Source organism: Macaca nemestrina, chromosome 8 (genome assembly GCF_043159975.1).
Source record: "Macaca nemestrina isolate mMacNem1 chromosome 8, mMacNem.hap1, whole genome shotgun sequence".
In the NCBI taxonomy this organism is placed as follows: domain Eukaryota; kingdom Metazoa; phylum Chordata; class Mammalia; order Primates; family Cercopithecidae; genus Macaca; species Macaca nemestrina.
The window spans coordinates 152,215,336-152,234,257 of NC_092132.1; the positions used below are offsets into that span (position 1 = coordinate 152,215,336).

General features: G+C 46.8%; 1 protein-coding gene across 1 annotated transcript in view; it reads right to left on the bottom strand.

Moving 5' to 3' along the window:
• LOC105491891 (myomesin 2) overlaps positions 1–18,922 on the bottom strand; it is a 100,541-nt gene continuing 81,619 nt past the window's right edge. The window contains 7 exon segments of the mRNA XM_071068671.1: positions 1–796; positions 2,034–2,089; positions 3,697–3,719; positions 4,910–4,946; positions 5,203–5,322; positions 5,325–5,365; positions 17,801–17,906. Coding sequence (XP_070924772.1) covers positions 479–796; positions 2,034–2,089; positions 3,697–3,719; positions 4,910–4,946; positions 5,203–5,322; positions 5,325–5,365; positions 17,801–17,906 — 701 coding nt within the window. The 3' untranslated portion in view covers positions 1–478.

The window sequence follows — 18,922 nt, forward strand, 5'->3', positions numbered from 1 at the left end:
TGATTTTTAAAGTTTTATTTGCCTAAAGCAAGAAAAAACAAGCTTAACCAGGTAACACATGCTTCAAAGGCTCCACAGCCAAGATTTCAGAGCTGCTAGATCCCGCAGCTCCCAAAGAGCAGCACGGCAGCTTCTCGGTGGCTTCACACAGACCGCCACATGCTCCACACGTCCGGGTGCCACGCCCATGTGCCCACACCCGTGCAAATGCTAGTGTGTAATCTGCCAACCCCCTCTCTGTCAGGTGCCTGCCGTCTACCCTCGTGTAAACATGTTGTTCTGTCTTGTGGAAAATGTTAGCTTTCTCCCTTAGACGGGTATAATCATCACCAAACGCAAAAATCAAAAGCACAATGTGTGATCAACTACCGGCCCACACAGGACGCCGCTCGGACGCCGGCTGCTCCTCTGGAACAAGCACACAGCACTCCTGTCTCCGCCAAGCACATTTTCCCCTCTCCAGGCCGGGAAAACGCCTTCACTGGCCTGGCGCCGAGGCAGACGCCGGGATGAGCTTGGGTTTGGCTTGCTGGGGTGGGGCCACGTCCGGGATCTTCTCCCCGTGTTTGTACACGCTCACCGTCACATCGATCTTCTCCCCGCCATACTTGTTCTTCACGTTGATGCTGTACTTGCCCGAGTCCTCAGAGGTCACGCCTTTGATGGTCATGCTGACGTACTTGGCCTGCTCCACCTTCACCGAGAAGTGCTCGCTGAGCTCGATGTCCTGGTCGTTCTTGAACCAAACCACTTCGGGGTCGGGGTTTCCAAACACCGTGCAGGTGAGATTCAAGGTCTTCGGAAGGAAGAGGTTGGTGGAGAAGGAAGAGTTAGAAAAGGGAAAGTCCTATCACCGCCTCAGACGGCGTGCTCCAGGTCACACTCAGTGACACATACTGGTCCTTCAATTGTTTGTTTAGCAACAAGGCTTTATGTACATAAGCACCACTCTAGACAGAGCAGCCAGAGGACAGTAGGGAACAGGTTCACTGTGTCACAGGGGAGCTCATAAAAAAATCAGTGAGCACATGTCCTATTTATTCTCAGCTTTTACCCATAGCCTAAGTCAATTAACTAATTTGAAAGTAATTTAATTAAGCTCTATGTTTTATAGTAGATATATCCAGCCTGCTCCCAAATTCCTTTCTATTTAGACGTATGGGTCCCTCTTACCAGTTCCTCTGGCGGACCCCATGAATATATTGTCTTATAACTGGTAAACCGGAGGCAAAAAAAAATGCATTCTTGAAGCTTAGTTAAAATATGCTTTCAGCCTAGGATAAAGTGAAACGATTGCTAATTTCTCAATTACATCCTAAGATGACATCTCAAGGCTCTCTAGGCTTTTCCTTTAACTGCTAAAGAAAAAGTCTATACACTTTTGTCTTCTGGCCTAATAAAATTCTCTCAAGTATCTCTGTCCCTGTGACGTTGAGTTAGACCCACTGAAGCAACCAGAGAAGTATCAATTAGATATCAATAATTCTCCTGACAGGCAACAAATTACACTCCAGTAAGCGGCTTCCACCATGTGTTCCACAGTGACCTTGAGAGTGGGAGCAGCGATTTTCTTCTTCCGTGTAGTAAAAGCTGTGTTCTCTCACATGGGAAGAGGGGGCCTGCACCTTCACACAGGCAGGCAGGCCACGGCGGGTGTGGCCGCCTCGTCCTGCACTTGCTCCTCTGGGTGAATGGCCACAGGGGCAGGTGACACCAGACCCCGGCAGACCCTGAGGGCCTAGAAACACCCATAGCCACAGCACCTGCCTTGAGGTGCCCAAGTGGCACGATGTGTTCCTGTGACCACAGGTTTGTGGATTCAGAATGTTACGCGATTCCTTCCTTGGAGAATACAGGGGTTATCCCAGGCCGTCGAGGAGGGGCAGGAAAGTGGGGGGGATTCTGGGTTCCCTGCAGGCTGAGTGAGGACACAGAAGCCCCTCGCTGGGTTCCCTCTGCTCTGCCCCAAGAGGAGGGGCTGCGTGCACTGCACCGCGCTGACACCCCACCCTGGCCGAGTTTAGAATCCTCACCTTCCCTTCCATGATGGTCACCACATCAGGCAAGCCGCCAATCAACCTGCCACGATCTGCAATGGGAAAGGGAAAGCGCCTCAGTTGGGAAAACACCTGTGGAGCGTTCCCGCCGAGCGGGGGCCGTGTAAGCAGCAGTGGGTACCAAGGTGAACATGGGGAGGAGTTTATGCCCAGGAGAGAGAGCACCAAAGAAAAAGATTTATATGTTGACAGTTGAGGGATAAACCAAAGCCAAGGGAAGGTAGGTGAGGAGATAATAGACTCTGTGAAGGGGCCGGGGGTGAAACACTCCAGAGGAAATGTGAGATAGGGGCCGGTCTTGAAGGGTGAAGAATTCACCAAGGACTGAAAGCCTGGAGAGCTGCGTCTGTCCGAGTTGGGCAGAAAGTGAAGGGTTCCTGGCCATGCGTGGTGGCTCACGCCTGTAATCCCAACATTTTGGGAGGCCGAGGTGGGCAGATCATCTGAGGTCAGGAGTTAGAGACCAGCCTGGCCAACATGGTGAAACCCTGTCTCTACTAAAACTACAAAAACTAGCCAGGCATGATGGCAGGTGCCTGTAATCTCAGCTACTCAGGAAGCTGAGGCAAGAGAATCGCTTGAACCCAGGAGGCAGAGGTTGCAGCGAGCCGAGATCACGCCACTGCACTCCAGCCTGGGTGATAGAGCAAGGCTCTGTCAAAAAAAAAAAAGAAAAAGAGAGAAGAGAAGAGAAAAAGGGACAGGGACAGGGAAGGGAGGGGAGGGGAGGGGAGGCGAATGGAGGGGAAGCAAAGGGAAGAGAGGGTAGGGGAGGGGAGGGGAGGGGGAGGGAAGGGGAGGGGAGGGGGAGAGGAGGGGAGGGGAGGGGGAGAGGAGGGGAGGGGAGGGGGAGAGGAGGGGAGGGGAGGGGGAGAGGAGGGGAGCAGAGGGGAGGGGAGGGGAGGGAAGGGGAGGGGAGGGGAGGGAAGGGGAGGGGGAGAGGAGGGGAGGGGAGGGGGAGAGGAGGGGAGCAGAGGGGAGGGGAGGGGAGGGGAGGGGAGGGGAGGGGAGGGGGAAGGGAGGGGGAAGGGAGGGGGAGGGGAAGGGAGGGGGAGGGGGAGGGGAAGGGAGGGGGAGGGGGAGGGGGAGGGGAGGGGGCGGGGAGGGGAGGGGAGGGGAGGGAAGGGGGAAGGGAGGGGGAAGGGAGGGGGAAGGGAGGGGGAGGGGAAGGGAGGGGGAGGGGGAGGGGAAGGGAGGGGGAGGGGGAGGGGGAGGGGAGGGGGCGGGGAGGGGAGGGGAGGGGAGGGAAGGGGGAAGGGAGGGGGAAGGGAGGGGGAAGGGAGGGGGAAGGGAGGGGGAGGGGGAGGGGAGGGGAGGGGAGAGAAGGGAATGGAAGGGAAGGGAAAGAAAAGTGAAAGGGCCCTGGGTGTCTGGGCTGCAGATTCTGCAAGGGAAGACGGAGGACAGGAGTGAAAGTGGGGGCCCGAGGGGTGATGGGGCTAAGGCCAAAAGCAGTGCAGGGACCAGTAGTGCAGGACGTGGGGCTCCAGGACAGGGTGCAGTGTTGCTAGCATTGTTACATCAGGGTGGGGGGTTGCTGGTTATTATTTAATACACAAAGTTGGTACTCTAAAATATAGACCTTTTTGCCCCACCCAAAACAATTTACCATCCTGGTTACAATCTAACAGGTACTTACTCTTCTCTGCAAAAGCAGCAGCTCTAAAAGTTAAAGGGACAGAGAGGAGAGAACAAAAAGAGAGTATGAGAAAGTACTTCCAACAAAATGTACAGCTGAGAGACTCACTAGCGATGAGAGCAAAAGAAAGAAGGAAATACGTCTGCATTCTCTTAGAGGAACACGTTCAGATCACAGGATCCCAGCATGGATATCATCGCTTTTTCCTGATGGTTCCCACTGCCCATTTTGAGGTGGAAAATGCCCTATTATCCAGATGCTAAAACCCACAGAAAAGTTTAGCATTCCAGTTCACAGGTTGAAGAGATTTTTTTTTTTTCCACAAATTCACCAGAGACTTGAGATATTTTTGGAACTTGTCAGTTTCTGATCTATCTTGCTCATCCCTGTACCCAATCAACAAATGTTTATTAAATAAGCTAGCACAGGCCAAGGACTGTGGTCAGCTTTGGATGTGCGAAAACTCGATCGTGCATTTGAAAACCCCCTGAATTTTCCTTAAAAAGTTGCTCTGTGTAATGTGCAGACTGATGATAATTGACAGCAGCAGCATCACCATCTTGGACTAGCATCGCCATTTTAAGTTTTCCTTGATTAGAAATCGCCTAAGTCCAGCTCAAAAACATCAGCTTAAAGGCTAACGTCAGCATGACCATAAACCACAAATGACACCTCCAACGAAAAACATACCAACCTTGGGATAACCTACCCTCCAATCAAAAACATTCCAACCCTTAGATAACCTCCCCTCCAACCAGAGGCATTCCAACCCCACAAAAAAACTCTCCTTCACACAGAAACATTCCTAGCCTGAACCAGAACCTTTAAATACCCTTAGTCTGTAAGAGAAAGTGCTTCTGACCGAAATCTGCCAGAAGCACCACTCAGGTCTATTCTCCAAAATAAACCTGTCTTTGACTGTTAAGCTGCTTTGCGTGTTTCTTTCCTCTTTCTTCAACTCTTACAATAATGATTTTCGAAATTCATCCGGGGTTCCGATGACCCTGGACAGTCCGTTGATAAACGCATTTCTGGTTTAGGAGAATGCCCACCCCTCCACATACTGCATTGCTTAAATTGCCACTTCTGTCCCAGGAATGGCTCTTTCTTTGGGCCACCCAGGCTTCCATACAGATTCCCACATGCAGCCAAATTGACTGGGACTCAACTGCCCCCAGGATGATATCATAGTAACCAAATACACAAATCTTACTTGAGTTGCTGGAATTCTGCAAATGCTTCATCAAAAGCTGTAAGGAAATAGTTCTTATGTTAGTAACCATTTCAGTGTTCAGATTTTATTTATTCACTCAAATATTCTACCAGTGAATCTGGTTCATGAAAACTGATATACTGAAAGAATGAATAAAGTGATTTTTTTCATTTTCTCTAAATGAAAATCGTAAATTCATATTGTCTCCTGTATTCATATCGTATTCCCTCCCTTCAGCATCTAAATGGATTTCTAAATAGAGATTATTAAATGCTAAAGAAGAATTCTCTTACCTTGTCCAGACAGGTCGAGGGAGCGTTGATGGTTATCTTTGCCATCAAAAATCTCAAAAGTGTATTTTCCTTTATCCTTCTCCGTCGGCTCACATATCTGCAGCCAGGCCATCTCTTCACTCCCCCGATTCTCATATGCTCACTGGATGAGATCTTAGCATCTCTTTAAAATAGCAACAGGAACGTATCCAAGTTAGGGTCTCCATGTCACATGCACAATGTCTACGGGGCAATGTCCTGCTGCTGTGACAGCCTTCTCTAACTTGCTGATGCCAGTATCACAATAGATTATTCTGGCTGTTATGAATGTATTGACCACATCAGTAAATCAGATCTGAAAACCTTCTAACATTAAATGTATCTTAATTTTCAAAGGTATATTATTATTTAATATATACTTGTCACAACATAATGGACTTAACATTATTCTATACAGTATGGCAGTTCCTCAAAAAATTAAATCTAGAACTATTATATGATCCATTAATTGCACTTCTCCGTAGATGCCCTGAAGAACTGAATGCAGGGTCTTGGAGAGAGATTTTCACACCACATCCTTAGTAGCATCGTTCACGACAGCCCTGGTGGGGAAGCAGCCCAAGCGTCCATTGGTGATGAGTGGATCAACAGATTGTGGCCCAAAAATACATGAGGGAAATCCCAACGCCTGCTGCAATGTGGATGAACCCTAAGGACATTTTGCTGAATAAAATAAGCTTGTCACAAAGAGACAAACATGTACTCCTATGAAGGGCTTAGGTAGTCAGATTCACAGAGACAGGAAGTAGAACTGTGGGTACCAGGGGCTGGGGGAGAGGAACAGAGAGTGAGGGTTTAATGGGAACAGAGTTTCGGTTTGGGAGGATGAAAAGGTCCTGGGTGGTGGTGGTGGCTACACAATGATGTGAATGTACTTAACACCACTGAACAGTACCCTTAAAGATGGTTAAAATGTTAACTTTTACAGTATGTGTATCATGCCACAATTTTTTAAAGTTTAGATAAAAACAAGGTGCTCATACCATTCCTGCTTTCTAAGATTCCCATATCTGCAACGTATAAGGCCAACCTGTTTACTGCAGACAAATGTGTATAAGTTATTTCCCAACATTACTTCAGTTTAGAGGGAGCCTGAGAGATTTGTGGAAGTCGTAGTCACGGGCGCATGAAAACAGGACTGACTCCAGGGCCACACAAGAGCTGGAATGTGGACCCGTTTCTCTCAGGCACCAGCTCCAGAGCAGCTGGAGCTCAGGGAAACGGGCTGTGTCAGCTGCACAGAGAGCCAGCTGTGGTGCTTGTGGCATCTTTCATTACCCTTGCCGGCAACCCAGAATGCCTTGAGTTCCATCAGGAAAAAGAATTCTCCAGCCCTCCTCACCATCATAGCCTTTTTCTCTGTTATTCTTCCCTTCAACAAATATATCTTAAGCCTATAATAAATGCACAGCTTGGGCCAGGTGCAGTGGCTCATGCCTGTAGCCCCAGCACTTTGGGAGGCCGAGGTAGGAGGATCACATGAGCCCAGGAGTTTGAGACCACCCTGGACAACAAAGCAAGACTGTCTCTACAAAAACACAAAAATTAGCCGGGCATAGTGGCAAGCACCTGTAGTCTCAGCTACTCAGGAGACGGAGGCAGGAGGACTGCCTGAGCCAGAGAAAGTCAAGGCTGCAGTGAGCTGTGATTACACCATCACACTCCAGCCTGGCCGACAGAGTGAGACCCTGTCTCAAAAAGTATATATGTAAAAATAAATGCTTGGCTCTGTGTCCTGGTCTCTGGTGGTGGTGCCGGCAGTGTGTGTCAGAATCGAGTTTGTCCAGATAGCAAGTGGGAGCTCCATGAGGGCACAGCAGGATCCTGGTGCACACTAAGCCAGAGAGGACGGAACGGCTGCTCCCAGGGATGGTTTTGTGGGATGGGCTTCGGCCTGAGACTTAGCGTCTCGGATCCTGGACAGAGAAGGGAGGATCTAACACTGCCCATGTGGGGTTGTTTTAGGAATCCAAGAAGATATGATCAACATCTATTGAAGCAACTCTGGAACATAATTGATACACATTTGTCTACAATCATCAGGTCGGCCTCCCCTGTTGCCAATGAGGGACGAGCTCGTGCTGCCTTAGAAGGCAGGGCAGTGTGAGCACTTGATTTCTACCTAAACTTTTAAAAACGGTGTTAGAACGCACATAATGTAAAAGGGACCCCTTTAGCCCTTCACAGTATGTTAATTATCTCCCTTTTCCCATGAGCTGCCCCTCCCCGGAAAGCAGCAGGAGAATCGGATCGGCCAATCCTTCAGGAATCTCAGTCCCACATCTGGAATTCTGTACGTTGCTGACCCGGGAGCCTCACAAAGGCTGACCCTGCAACACAGCCCCATGCTCTGCCCAGCTGCTCTCAGTCCACAGTCAGCAGGGGCTGCGTGGGGAGCAGGAGAGGGAAGGAGAAGCGATAAGGCCAGGACCCCAGGACCCCAGCACTCAGAAGCCAGAGACGGCCAGGCCGACAGTGCCATGTTTGCAAGCTGCAGGCTGGCGCTCACATTCCAGGCGACACGGACTCGCCAGGTTCTCCATCCGTGGTGTGGCCAAGGGCAGGTGAGCATCAGTGGCCACACCGGCCGTCCTGTGAGCTCACAGCAGGTCGCCAGTACTAAAGTGACTGATGGGCCATTCCAGCACTCAGACCTACTCATCCCTGTGTACAAAAGGGAAATTAGACTTTACACGGTGATTCTCAGCTCTGCAGAAAAGAAAAACCTTGCACAGAACATATACCAAGCAGCGGATTAGCCAGTCAATCCCAAACCCTGGCATGCGAGCAGCAGCAAGAAAGCCCATCTGTGCAGAGACCTGAAGGTAAAGAGACACTGACACACTGTAGGGACATCACAGCTTGATGAAGAAAGACTTCTTCATCCCCCCAACCCCCCGCCCATATGCACTTACAGCTGAACACTTCACAGACCAATCAGCGGATTGGAAATTACAGATCAGTGGGGAACTGAGCCTGCTGTAATCATTTATTGACTAAATGTACCCCATCCAAGGAAACAGGGTTCAACAAGGGTGTGGAATTCTTCTGGTGAGAGTCAGAAAAACTTGTTTTGCCAACACTGATGGGCCTTAGTCATCTTGTCACCCTCTCTTGTTGGAACTGATGAGGGTCAAAGTTCTAACAAATGCACACACACACACACACAACCAGGCACTGCCAACTTGGCTATATGTGCTTCCTGCACACACAAAGACCCATGGAGCAGAATTCCAGCCTGAGACTCCACACATCAATAAGGCCCTCGGTCCTGCCCGGCCCCACCCTGCTTCCCTGCCCTGCAAAGCCTGGACGCTGCTTGGGGACTTGTGATGAGCTCCCTGCTTGTGGATAAGGGGACGATTTTTGTCATGCCTGGTGTCTTGAATCCTGCACCAAACGCTGTGTTTGTGCTGACGCTGGTCAGTCTCACCGAGAGGATGCAACAATCGCTGCCGCCCTGTGTGAGCTCATCCCCCTGTGTGAGCTCATCCCCCTGTGTGAGCTCATCCTCCTGTGTGAGCTCATCCCCCTGTGTGAGCTCATCCCCCTGTGTGAGCTCATCCTCCCACATGCCACGTGAGTGTTAGGGAGAAGACAGCGTTTTCTTGATCTCCATTAACTCAAATATGTCTTCTTCAAAGAGCTAAATTATGTGCCAAACCTGTTGCATCCTAGATGTATAGACGAAGATGTTCAAACCTCTGCTCTGTGTGTGTGTATGTGTGTTTGTGTGTGTGTGAGAAAGAGAGAGAGACTAGAATTTCTTCCATGGGGTAAAACTGCAAACATTCCTGAAATCTCACTGTTTAGACTCGGAGCCATGAAGAAAAGCTAGTGAAGTTTCCACCGTATCAGCCACATCACACACAGCTTTGTCCAACAGGTGAAACTCACTGGGCCGCTAAGTCACCTTGCAAATGCTTCATGAAGTGGTGGCATTTTAGCCTTTGCGGCGTTTATGTTCTGCTGGACTATGTCCCATTCCGATGGTGATCCGTTCTACTCACACAATTAGCAACTTGCTTATAGACAAAAGAAAGATAATTTTATTTTTTTATTTTTTTTATTTTTATTTTTATTTTTATTTTTTTTAATTTATTTATTATTATTATACTTTAAGTTGTAGGGTACATGTGCATAACATGCAGGTTTGTTACATATGTATACTTGTGCCATGTTGCTGTGCTGCACCCATCAACTCGTCATTTACATCAGGTATAACTCCCAATGCAATCCCTCCCCCCTCCCCCCTCCCCATGATAGGCCCCAGTGTGTGATGTTCCCCTTCCTGAGTCCAAGTGATCTCATTGTTCAGTTCCCACCTATGAGTGAGAACATGCGGTGTTTGGTTTTCTGTTCTTGTGATAGTTTGCTAAGAATGATGGATTCCAGCCGCATCCAAGTCCCTACAAAGGACTCAAACTCATCCTTTTTTATGGCTGCATAGTATTCCATGGTGTATATGTGCCACATTTTCTTAATCCAATCTGTCACTGATGGACATTTGGGTTGATTCCAAGTCTTTGCTATTGTGAATAGTGCTGCAATAAACATACGTGTGCATGTGTCTTTATAGCAGCATAATTTATAATCCTTTGGGTATATACCCAGTAATGGGATGGCTTCAAACTATACTACAAGGCTACAGTAACCAAAACAGCATGGTACTGGTACCAAAACAGAGATATAGACCAATGGAACAGAACAGAGTCCTCAGAAATAATACCACACATCTACAGCCATTTGATCTTTGACAAACCTGAGAGAAACAAGAAATGGGGAAAGGATTCCCTATTTAATAAATGGTGCTGGGAAAATTGGCTAGCCATAAGTAGAAAGCTGAAACTGGATCCTTTCCTTACTCCTTATACGAAAATTAATTCAAGATGGATTAGAGACTTAAATGTTAGACCTAATACCATAAAAATCCTAGAGGAAAACCTAGGTAGTACCATTCAGGACATAGGCATGGGCAAAGACTTCATGTCTAAAACACCAAAAGCAACGGCAGCAAAAGCCAAAATTGACAAATGGGATCTCATTAAACTAAAGAGCTTCTGCACAGCAAAAGAAACTACCATCAGAGTCAACAGGCAACCTACAGAATGGGAGAAAATGTTTGCAATCTACTCATCTGACAAAGGGCTAATATCCAGAACCTACAAAGAACTCAAACAAATTTACAAGAAAAAAACAAACAACCCCATCAAAAAGTGGGCAAACGATATGAACAGACATTTCTCAAAAGAAGACATTCATACAGCCAACAGACACATGAAAAAATGCTCATCATCACTGGCCATCAGAGAAATGCAAATCAAAACCACAATGAGATACCATCTCACACCAGTTAGAATGGCGATCATTAAAAAGTCAGGAAACAACAGGTGCTGGAGAGGATGTGGAGAAATAGGAACACTTTTACACTGTTGGTGGGATTGTAAACTAGTTCAACCATTATGGAAAACAGTATGGCGATTCCTCAAGGATCTAGAACTAGATGTACCATATGATAATTTTATTTTTATATAGGTGACAAGGGAAAAAGGTACGCCTTCACACGAGCATTCATAAAATGGCCGTAAATGTGTCCAACCGGCCTCCTGGCTTTGGTGTAACTGGACACACTGGCTGGGCAGCAGTGAAGACAAGGGCCCCACTGCAAACAACTGCTTCACTGGCCTCACGGTGACGGCCCTAGGCCTTTGGAGACTTATCATTCAAGTTTCACGTTTAAAAAGTGACCCTCTACTTCAATGAGGGATTCTTTACAACAGCCACACAATTTGGGGAAAGAACACTTGAACCCAAATCTCAGCCAGTGACAAAGGGTAAAAACCACTGTAATGAAGGAATGGTGTCCACTGAACACCAGATCACACACTGGCCCACTTGGTGCCCTTCTCAGAACCCACATGCTTCTAGCCCCACCTCCTTCGTCACAGCTGCGGCCTCCGCTGCCACCCTGGGATCTGGGTAAACATGCACGCATGCGAGATGCCCTGAGCCAGGACCCCACAGCCTGCAGCTGGGACACTACCCTTCCCTGAGCTGCAGCTGCAGAAAGGTAGCCGTGAGCTTGGGATCGGGAGCCTGTCTTAAACCCCAATCCCAGCCTCGAGCTGCCCATGTTGGTGTCCTGACCCTGGCTTCTCTTGCATCACACACACTTCTCTTGGACTGGGTTCTAAGTCTGTTCCCTCAATATAACTCAGACAAAGTCACTCACAGAACATGGACAACCATTAGCAGAGGCTCCTGCTGTCCCTGATGTCTGCAACCCTGGCTGCTCACCTTGAGGGCAAATGCTGGTTTCCAGCTTCCTACTCCCAGCTTCAGGGTCTCACCCTAGACCCCACGCCCTCTCATTTGGCTTCCCCTGAACAAGCAACTTAAAAGAGGGCCAAACACGTCCTAGTGCTCAAAAATAGCTGTTCATTTCTTTGACTATCTGGTTGCTGAATTAATTATAACTGTTGTCTTACCTAGACAATGACTTGGACATACAGGGATTTTTAAATTATTATTATTGTTGTTTGAGACACAAATGAGCCCAATATGACAAAACCTCTCCTTCGTATTACTTGATTACAAAACATGACCAAATTCCTTCATTCCAAACTAAAGTGAAAATAGTTTGTATTAATACAAGACAGTGGAGGATAGAAGAAAGCACACGTTTCTGCTCCTTCGTGCAAAAGTAACCAGCAGTTCGGTCGCCTGTGACAGGGTAGGTGGGAAGGAGACAGGTAAGGGGCATGGAGGCAGGTGAGCAGGGAGGAGGAGGGAAGGTCTGGGCTCAAGTTCTGTAGCTCAGACTCTTGCAACCACACTGCCTTTCACATTTCCCAAAATAAATGAGGAACATCAGGGTGAAAGCAAGGGGAACCCAAAAGAAAATACGAACAGTAACAAACCAACATAACGATGTTGCAAATGAATTGCTTATCACCCAGAACACAAAGAAATACAGTAGCTTTGGAAAGCAATATTTTGATTTGATACTGTATGGCTAAAGATGAAAGGAATTAATTGCAGGAAACACTGAACTCTAGTTTGCACATTTCTTTCTCACAGAGATATGAGTTACTAATTCTAAACTGCTTGATGTAAATACTAGGATTAGGAAAAAAAAAAAAATAGATGAGAGCCAGGCTTCTCCCTGGGGAACCGAGTTACAGCTCAGGAAAGGGGCAAGGCTTGAATGAAGCCTGTGGAGTTGGACTGGACTGGGATCCTATCAGATTCTAGTACACAGATGGTGAGACGCAGAAGTGGACACGGATGTACAAGTGTGTGCCTCCGTGTGCACCCACATGTCACCCAGTCCTGTCTCCAGAGCGTGTAAGACCCGCGGCTCCCCGAGACACTGACAGTCTCTGATGCCACCCTTGGTCCAGGAGCCAGGGCTTCTGGGATTGTAGAACTGGGGCAGAAAATACAAGATGAGTTGGGAATGTTTTACGGACTCAGAAAATAAGACATTGCTGCTAAGAAGATGCAGGCACGCACGCTGGAGCAAGCAGGTGTCAATCGGAAGGAGCTCCCAAAGGCCAGAGCTGGAACAATTTGAGCAAAGTAACAGCTCACAAAATAAAATCAGCATCCCTGAGTCCAAACGGATGCAGCCGAGCAGCTGAATGAGGAGGTACACAGAGGAGAGGCCAGCGCCTCCCAGCAGAACAAACATAGGGGGAAGGGGGAACTAGAAGATTATCCTCTACCCAGCCCCTCAGAAATCAGTGCTGCAGGCCAGATTCACTGCTGAACCTCAAATCTCAGCACACAGGTCTGCGGGGGGACAAGAGACTTGCCAAGTCCTAAAGTATTTACTAATTACCAAGGGAAAAATAATAACGTTCCCAAGAAGAGACAGGGCAGACATTGCCTTAACCCAGTGATCAGATATCAGCATGGCTTTTGTTGTATTCCAGCTAAAACTGAGTCACCGACCCAATCATGGGAAACACCAGATAAACCCAGATGGAGGGGCATGCTTCAAAGTGACAAACAGATGGCTTCAAGGCACCCAGGCCAAGAGAGACGAGGAGAGCCTGAGGAACTGTCCTAGACAGGGGGGAACCAGGAGCCAGGACACCTGATTGCAACATGGGACCTGAGATTCAACACGAGAACACGGAAAAGGGCATTCCTGGAAAACAGGTGCAATCTGAACTGGTCTGAAGCGGAGTTAATAGCATTACATCATCATTCAGCTCCTGGTTTTGATGGTTGTAAGGTGGCTAGACAAGACGTTAACCTGAGGGGAAGAGGATGGAGGATATAAGGGAACGCCATACTTTCTTCCCAACTTTTTTGAGTCTAAAATTATTTCACAGTGAACGATTTAGAAATATTATATATTTGTAACTGAATATTATATATAGTAAAATAAATGGTTGGAACTAACACAAGTGCAAAAATCTAAAAACTAAGATCAATAATGGCTGAGAGACCAGGCGTGGTCGCTCATGCCTGTAATCCCAGCACTTTGGGAAGCCGAAGTGGGTTGATCACCTGAGGTCAGGAGTTTGAGACCGGCCTGGCCAACATGGTGAAACCCCGTCTCTACTAAAAATACAAAAATTAGCCAGGTGTGGTGCCACGTGCCTGTAATCCCAGGTACTCGGGAGGCTGAGGCGGGAGAATCACTTGAACCCAGGAGGCGGAGGTTGCAGTGAGCCGAGATCACGCCACTGTACTCCAACCTGGGTGACAGAGCAAGACTCCGAATCAAAAAAATAAAAACTAAAAAATAATAATAATAATGACTGACAGAGGCAGGTAGATGGAAGCACAAGAACAGAGCTGCAGCCTCAGAGGCAGTGCTTCTGTTGAGTCCACTGAAGGTTGTTATTGATGATAGCCCTAAGGTTTCAACAGCACTGTGGTGTCAGAGCTGGAAAGGCAGACTTTCGCTCTTCTCAGTGCGGTCTGACATTCAAGCGAACTCCACCTAGATCCTGCTCCCCTTTTGAAGGGAAATGTAGATAAAACAGGAAAATTCCCAAAAGCTAGGAAATATTTGCTTCTAGGCTGGAGAAGACAGTATTGAGGAATGCAGACCTCCTTCGGGAAGAGCCCCACAAGACGGGACAGCCTGCAGGGACCTTAACATACCCAGCAGCCTTTTGCTACTGCTGTCTAAATAGTGAACATCAGAACACAAGCAGAGAACGGGAGATGCCCTGTGCTTTCTGAGAGGGGACTGGACACACCTGGAGCTCCCACCCCTGCAGCTGTCACAGGCCAGGATGGCAAGGCAGCCCACAGGTTGGCTGAAGCCACCCCCAGGCCAGAGCGAAGGCCCCATCACTGCCCCAGCCCTTCCCAGGACCACAAGGCAGCCCACACATCAGCTGATGCCACACCCAGGCCACAGGGAAGGCCCCATCACAGCCCAGCCCTTCCCACTGGAGACACGGCCAGCCACGGCCCCTCCCACCCTGTGGACATAAGGATGAAAATATGCCAGGGAAGGCGCCTGGGGTGTCAGGCAGGCCTCTCTCCTCCCAGTTAGTTCAATTTAGTTGAGATTTTAGGAGAGCATTTACAAAGCCAGGCTCTGTGTGTGGAATCTCCTGAATTGAATTAAAATACACATTTGGAGTTTGAAGCATGCTCTTATTTTTATGCCATAAAGACACTGTGGAGCATGTGAGGTGGCTCATGCCTGTAATTCCAGGGTTTTAAGAAGCCAAGGCAGGAGGATCACTTGAGCCCAGGAGTTAAAGACCAGCCTAGAAAACATAGCAAGACCCCGTCTCTACAAAAAATCTAAAACTTAGCCAGGCATGGTGGTGCACACTTGTGATCCCAGCTACTCAGGAGGCTGAGGCAGGAGAATCACTTGATCCCAGGAAATCAAGGCTACCATGAGCTAGAATGGCACCACTGCACTCCAGCCTGGGTGACAGAGCAAGACTCTGTCTCAAAAACAGAGAGAGAGAGAGAGAAAGAGAGACTGAAATTTCTTTAGTTTCTGAGAAACTTTCAAGACTTCAGTGGTCAATATGTTAAGAATTCGAGATCTAGCCATGTCTAGATGATATATTAATCTCACTTTTGAGTAGGAGGACAAAATCTCTTTTCTGAAGAACATTTTTGCTGAATTCCTCTTTGCCTGCTTCTAACTCATGTTGATTAAGTTTCTAACCTTCCCTTAAAGTGACATCTTCTATAGCCTCTGATGTATTACTCAGCATTTTTAACTAAAGAACAATTGTCTTTGCTTATGTCTGCATTTCACAAAATTCTCATTGCACTCTATTGATTCCATGTCACCCATTAACACAAAATATTCCAGGACCCACAGCACCAGTCTTTGGCAGCTCCATTCCCTGGCTTCATAGGTTTTGTGAAGTGAATTATTTAGCCTCAAATGGCTAAAGTATATTTCAACAAATTTTCCAACAAATTTTCGTATTATTCTTTTTTTCCAGTTGCTATCTAGTAAGAACGCATTTAGTCATCAAGCAGTGAATTACAATCATACATAATGGCTACCTAATATAGTTTCACGTTGTTTAATAGTCAAATAGTAAGAAGTTAAGGTCTTAAAGTTATAGTTTAGTTACAAAGGTGCTAAAGAAATGCCTGTTTTGTTGTATAATGAATTTGTTTGGGGAAGAGAAAAGAGAAATAATGTTACTTTTACAAGTCTGTGGAATTTACAATAACACCTCCTTCCCTTTTTGTATCTAGGGATGCTTTCTACTGATCCAGGGTCACTGAAGAGTCAGATGCATGAGCTGTGCCCCCATCTGCCTGCCTGTCCAGGACCCATCTCCTCCAATGGGCTTGGAGCTTCTCGGGAGAGCACTGATTAGAACCAGACCAGCCAGCATTCTAATCCCTGCTCTTTCACTTAGTAGGGCTGTGACTGACAAAATGACATGTGTCTCTCCCTGAACCCCAGTTTCCACATCTATAAAATGTGGGCATAAATACCTAACTCACAGGGCATTTGTGAGGAGTAGATAAAATAACAAGCGTTGAATGTGTAACACAACGCACCTGCTTGTTAACACTGACACTACCTATAGTGACACACACATTTCCTGTGTGTTCACACACATACACAGGGCATGTGTTTAATCCTGTGTGTGGACGTGTGTTTAATCTCCGTACCTCCCAGACCCAGCACAGTGCATGGCCTGTACTACAAACCCCACAAGGCTGAAGAGGGTGGTGGCCTCTCCCAGAAGATGAACATGTTTACGACGGATGGCAGGACACACATTACAACTGTGTACAACTCACAGCAAGACAATACGCTGTAAATAACAAGGAAGCTCAAAGATGCTGATGATTAATTCTCCTTTTCCAGGGGAAGGTTTGATTCAGCTAGAAACATAGATTTACTCATTGTCCTACAAAATAAATCCTGATAAACAACTATATCACAAAAACACACCAGAGTTCCAGTCCTGTAAGCTCCTGTTATCACAGTCCTTTTTAAAAAGACCCTGCCTTTAATACACTTTCCTAACAAATCCCTTAACATGGGATCTATAGTGACTTCATTTGAGTTTGAATACCAGACTAGTAAACTTAAAAGAAGTGCGAGATTCCAAGCACGGATGTACTGACTCCATTACAAGATGAAAGCATAGTATGTCAAAACTGAAATAGGAAAAAAAGCTAAGAACATATACGCTTTCAACACTTGAGTTTACTTACAAATACAGTCACCTAAGCAAACCAGTGATATTAGGGCTGTTAACATTTGGGTGCCTTGACACCATCAAATAATTGGCCTGAACACGTCATCCTTTGGAAAGCGAAGAGATCGATGAAAAGCCACGGTCCCTGCTCTGTCTGTACTTCCCACCCACCTGAAGTCCACTTTTATCTGCAGTGATGTCTAAGGGGTTGGTGACCCTGATGCGAGTCCTGTTTTCGGGGACTCCTCAATTCAGCCAGCGGATTACCTGGTTGTTTCAGATGTTGGCTTGTGCTTTGGCTGGGAAGGAACCAGATCCCCGGGGCAGGGTAGCAGGGACCTGCCCAGTGCTATGGATTGCATGAGAAGTCTCTGGTAGTTTTCTCAGTGACCTGTACCAACCCAGAGAAGCATGAAATACAGAAAACCTTGCTGTGTCTTCAGACTTAGTCTTGTTTTCTTCCTTTTTTAATTTTAATGATTGGGCTTGTTTTGGTCCTTTTACTTTTAATCAAATCTAGTGGGAATCCAACAGACTGGAAATTTGGAGTCTGGTTTCTACACATTATTTATTAGTTCTGCCTCAGCTCTCTGTTTGCTTCCAGAGAAAATGTGTGTTACTAGCAAAGCCACCTTTGGTGACTGAGACATTGGAGAAATTTGTCTGTAACACTGTCGGGAATTTCGCCTCTGCCTCCTTCTTCCACGTCCTCCCCACTGCCATGAGGGACCCCTTTCCTGAGCTAAAAGTTGTCATCATTGCTCAAAATTATAAAATTTTGAGAGGAAATGGCAGTGCCTTGATGTTCCCCAGGGAACGCCTGGTCCCAGCTGTGCGCCCTGGACAGCCCCGTCTACGGCATGGCTTCCATCGGCTGCTGTCACACTTACCTGTGTTGCCAGTTCACTTTCATTTCTTCTGTAAAATACTTCATGGAACACTGAAGTCGTATTCCTTCTGGGGTGCAGAGTATCTTCAGTGGAGAAGCAGATTTCCCTGCAGAAAATAAAACATCCTCAGATCTAGGAAAAGGAGTGCTTGCTGTGCGATCACAGAAGGCGTCGCTGCGGCAAGCCCTCCTGTCCCCACCTGCAATCCTGTTCACACGTGTGTCTCTCATAAAGTTGGCCAGGCACAAATTCTTATACTTTATTCCCATGCTGTATCCATTCATTAAACAAGCTCTTATCATGCTAGAATTTTCTGAAAAGCTCTTTGCAGAATACTGTGAAAGACATAGAATTGTCTAAAAAGATTCAGCATCTGCGCCTCAGCAGCTTTGCTTAAGAAAAGGAGGCAAAGTAACAACAGCGCATGGCAAATGCTATGTGAGTTGACCCCACGCTGAAGTATTGTAGAAAATCCGCAAAAGGACTTAGCAGGACTCTTTCAGGTGGCAGTCAAGGAGACGGGAGCACCTCGGTTGGTTCTTCAAGACCAGTGAAGCTTGGGTCAGAGGAAGGAAAGCAGAAGAAAGCCCAGAGGCCACAAGAAAATGCAAGAAACGAGAACACATAAAGTGTGCTTGGAATAAAAATGTAGACTAATTCGATAGAGGTAGGTGATCTATGGGTCAGATTTCAGAAAGGAGAAGATAAGGAAGTAGCATTGATGAACGCAGAAGCTCTGAACTGGGTAGAGATTATCAGATATTCAACCTTTGGAAATTTACATTCACATACAGTTACCTAGAAAACTAGATTTACATAATTAGCACAGATAATGGAAAATAAGATGGTCACCAACTGTTGCGGAGGATATTGTAGCAAACAGCCATTTTAAATAGTATTTTTTCATTTTAGTAAGCAACTTGAAATTTATATTATGAATCTTAAAATTATTCTTAGTTTTCTACGTAGTTATTGTGCTTCTAGTTCACTCAAAGAACATATTCCTAAATATTGAAAGAGCCTTTTCTTGCCCAAAGATGTGCATTGTACAATTATTTAAAGTAACGAAAACTCATTAATTTCTCAATAGAAAAGAGCTTAAACCATATTGTGATTCATGAA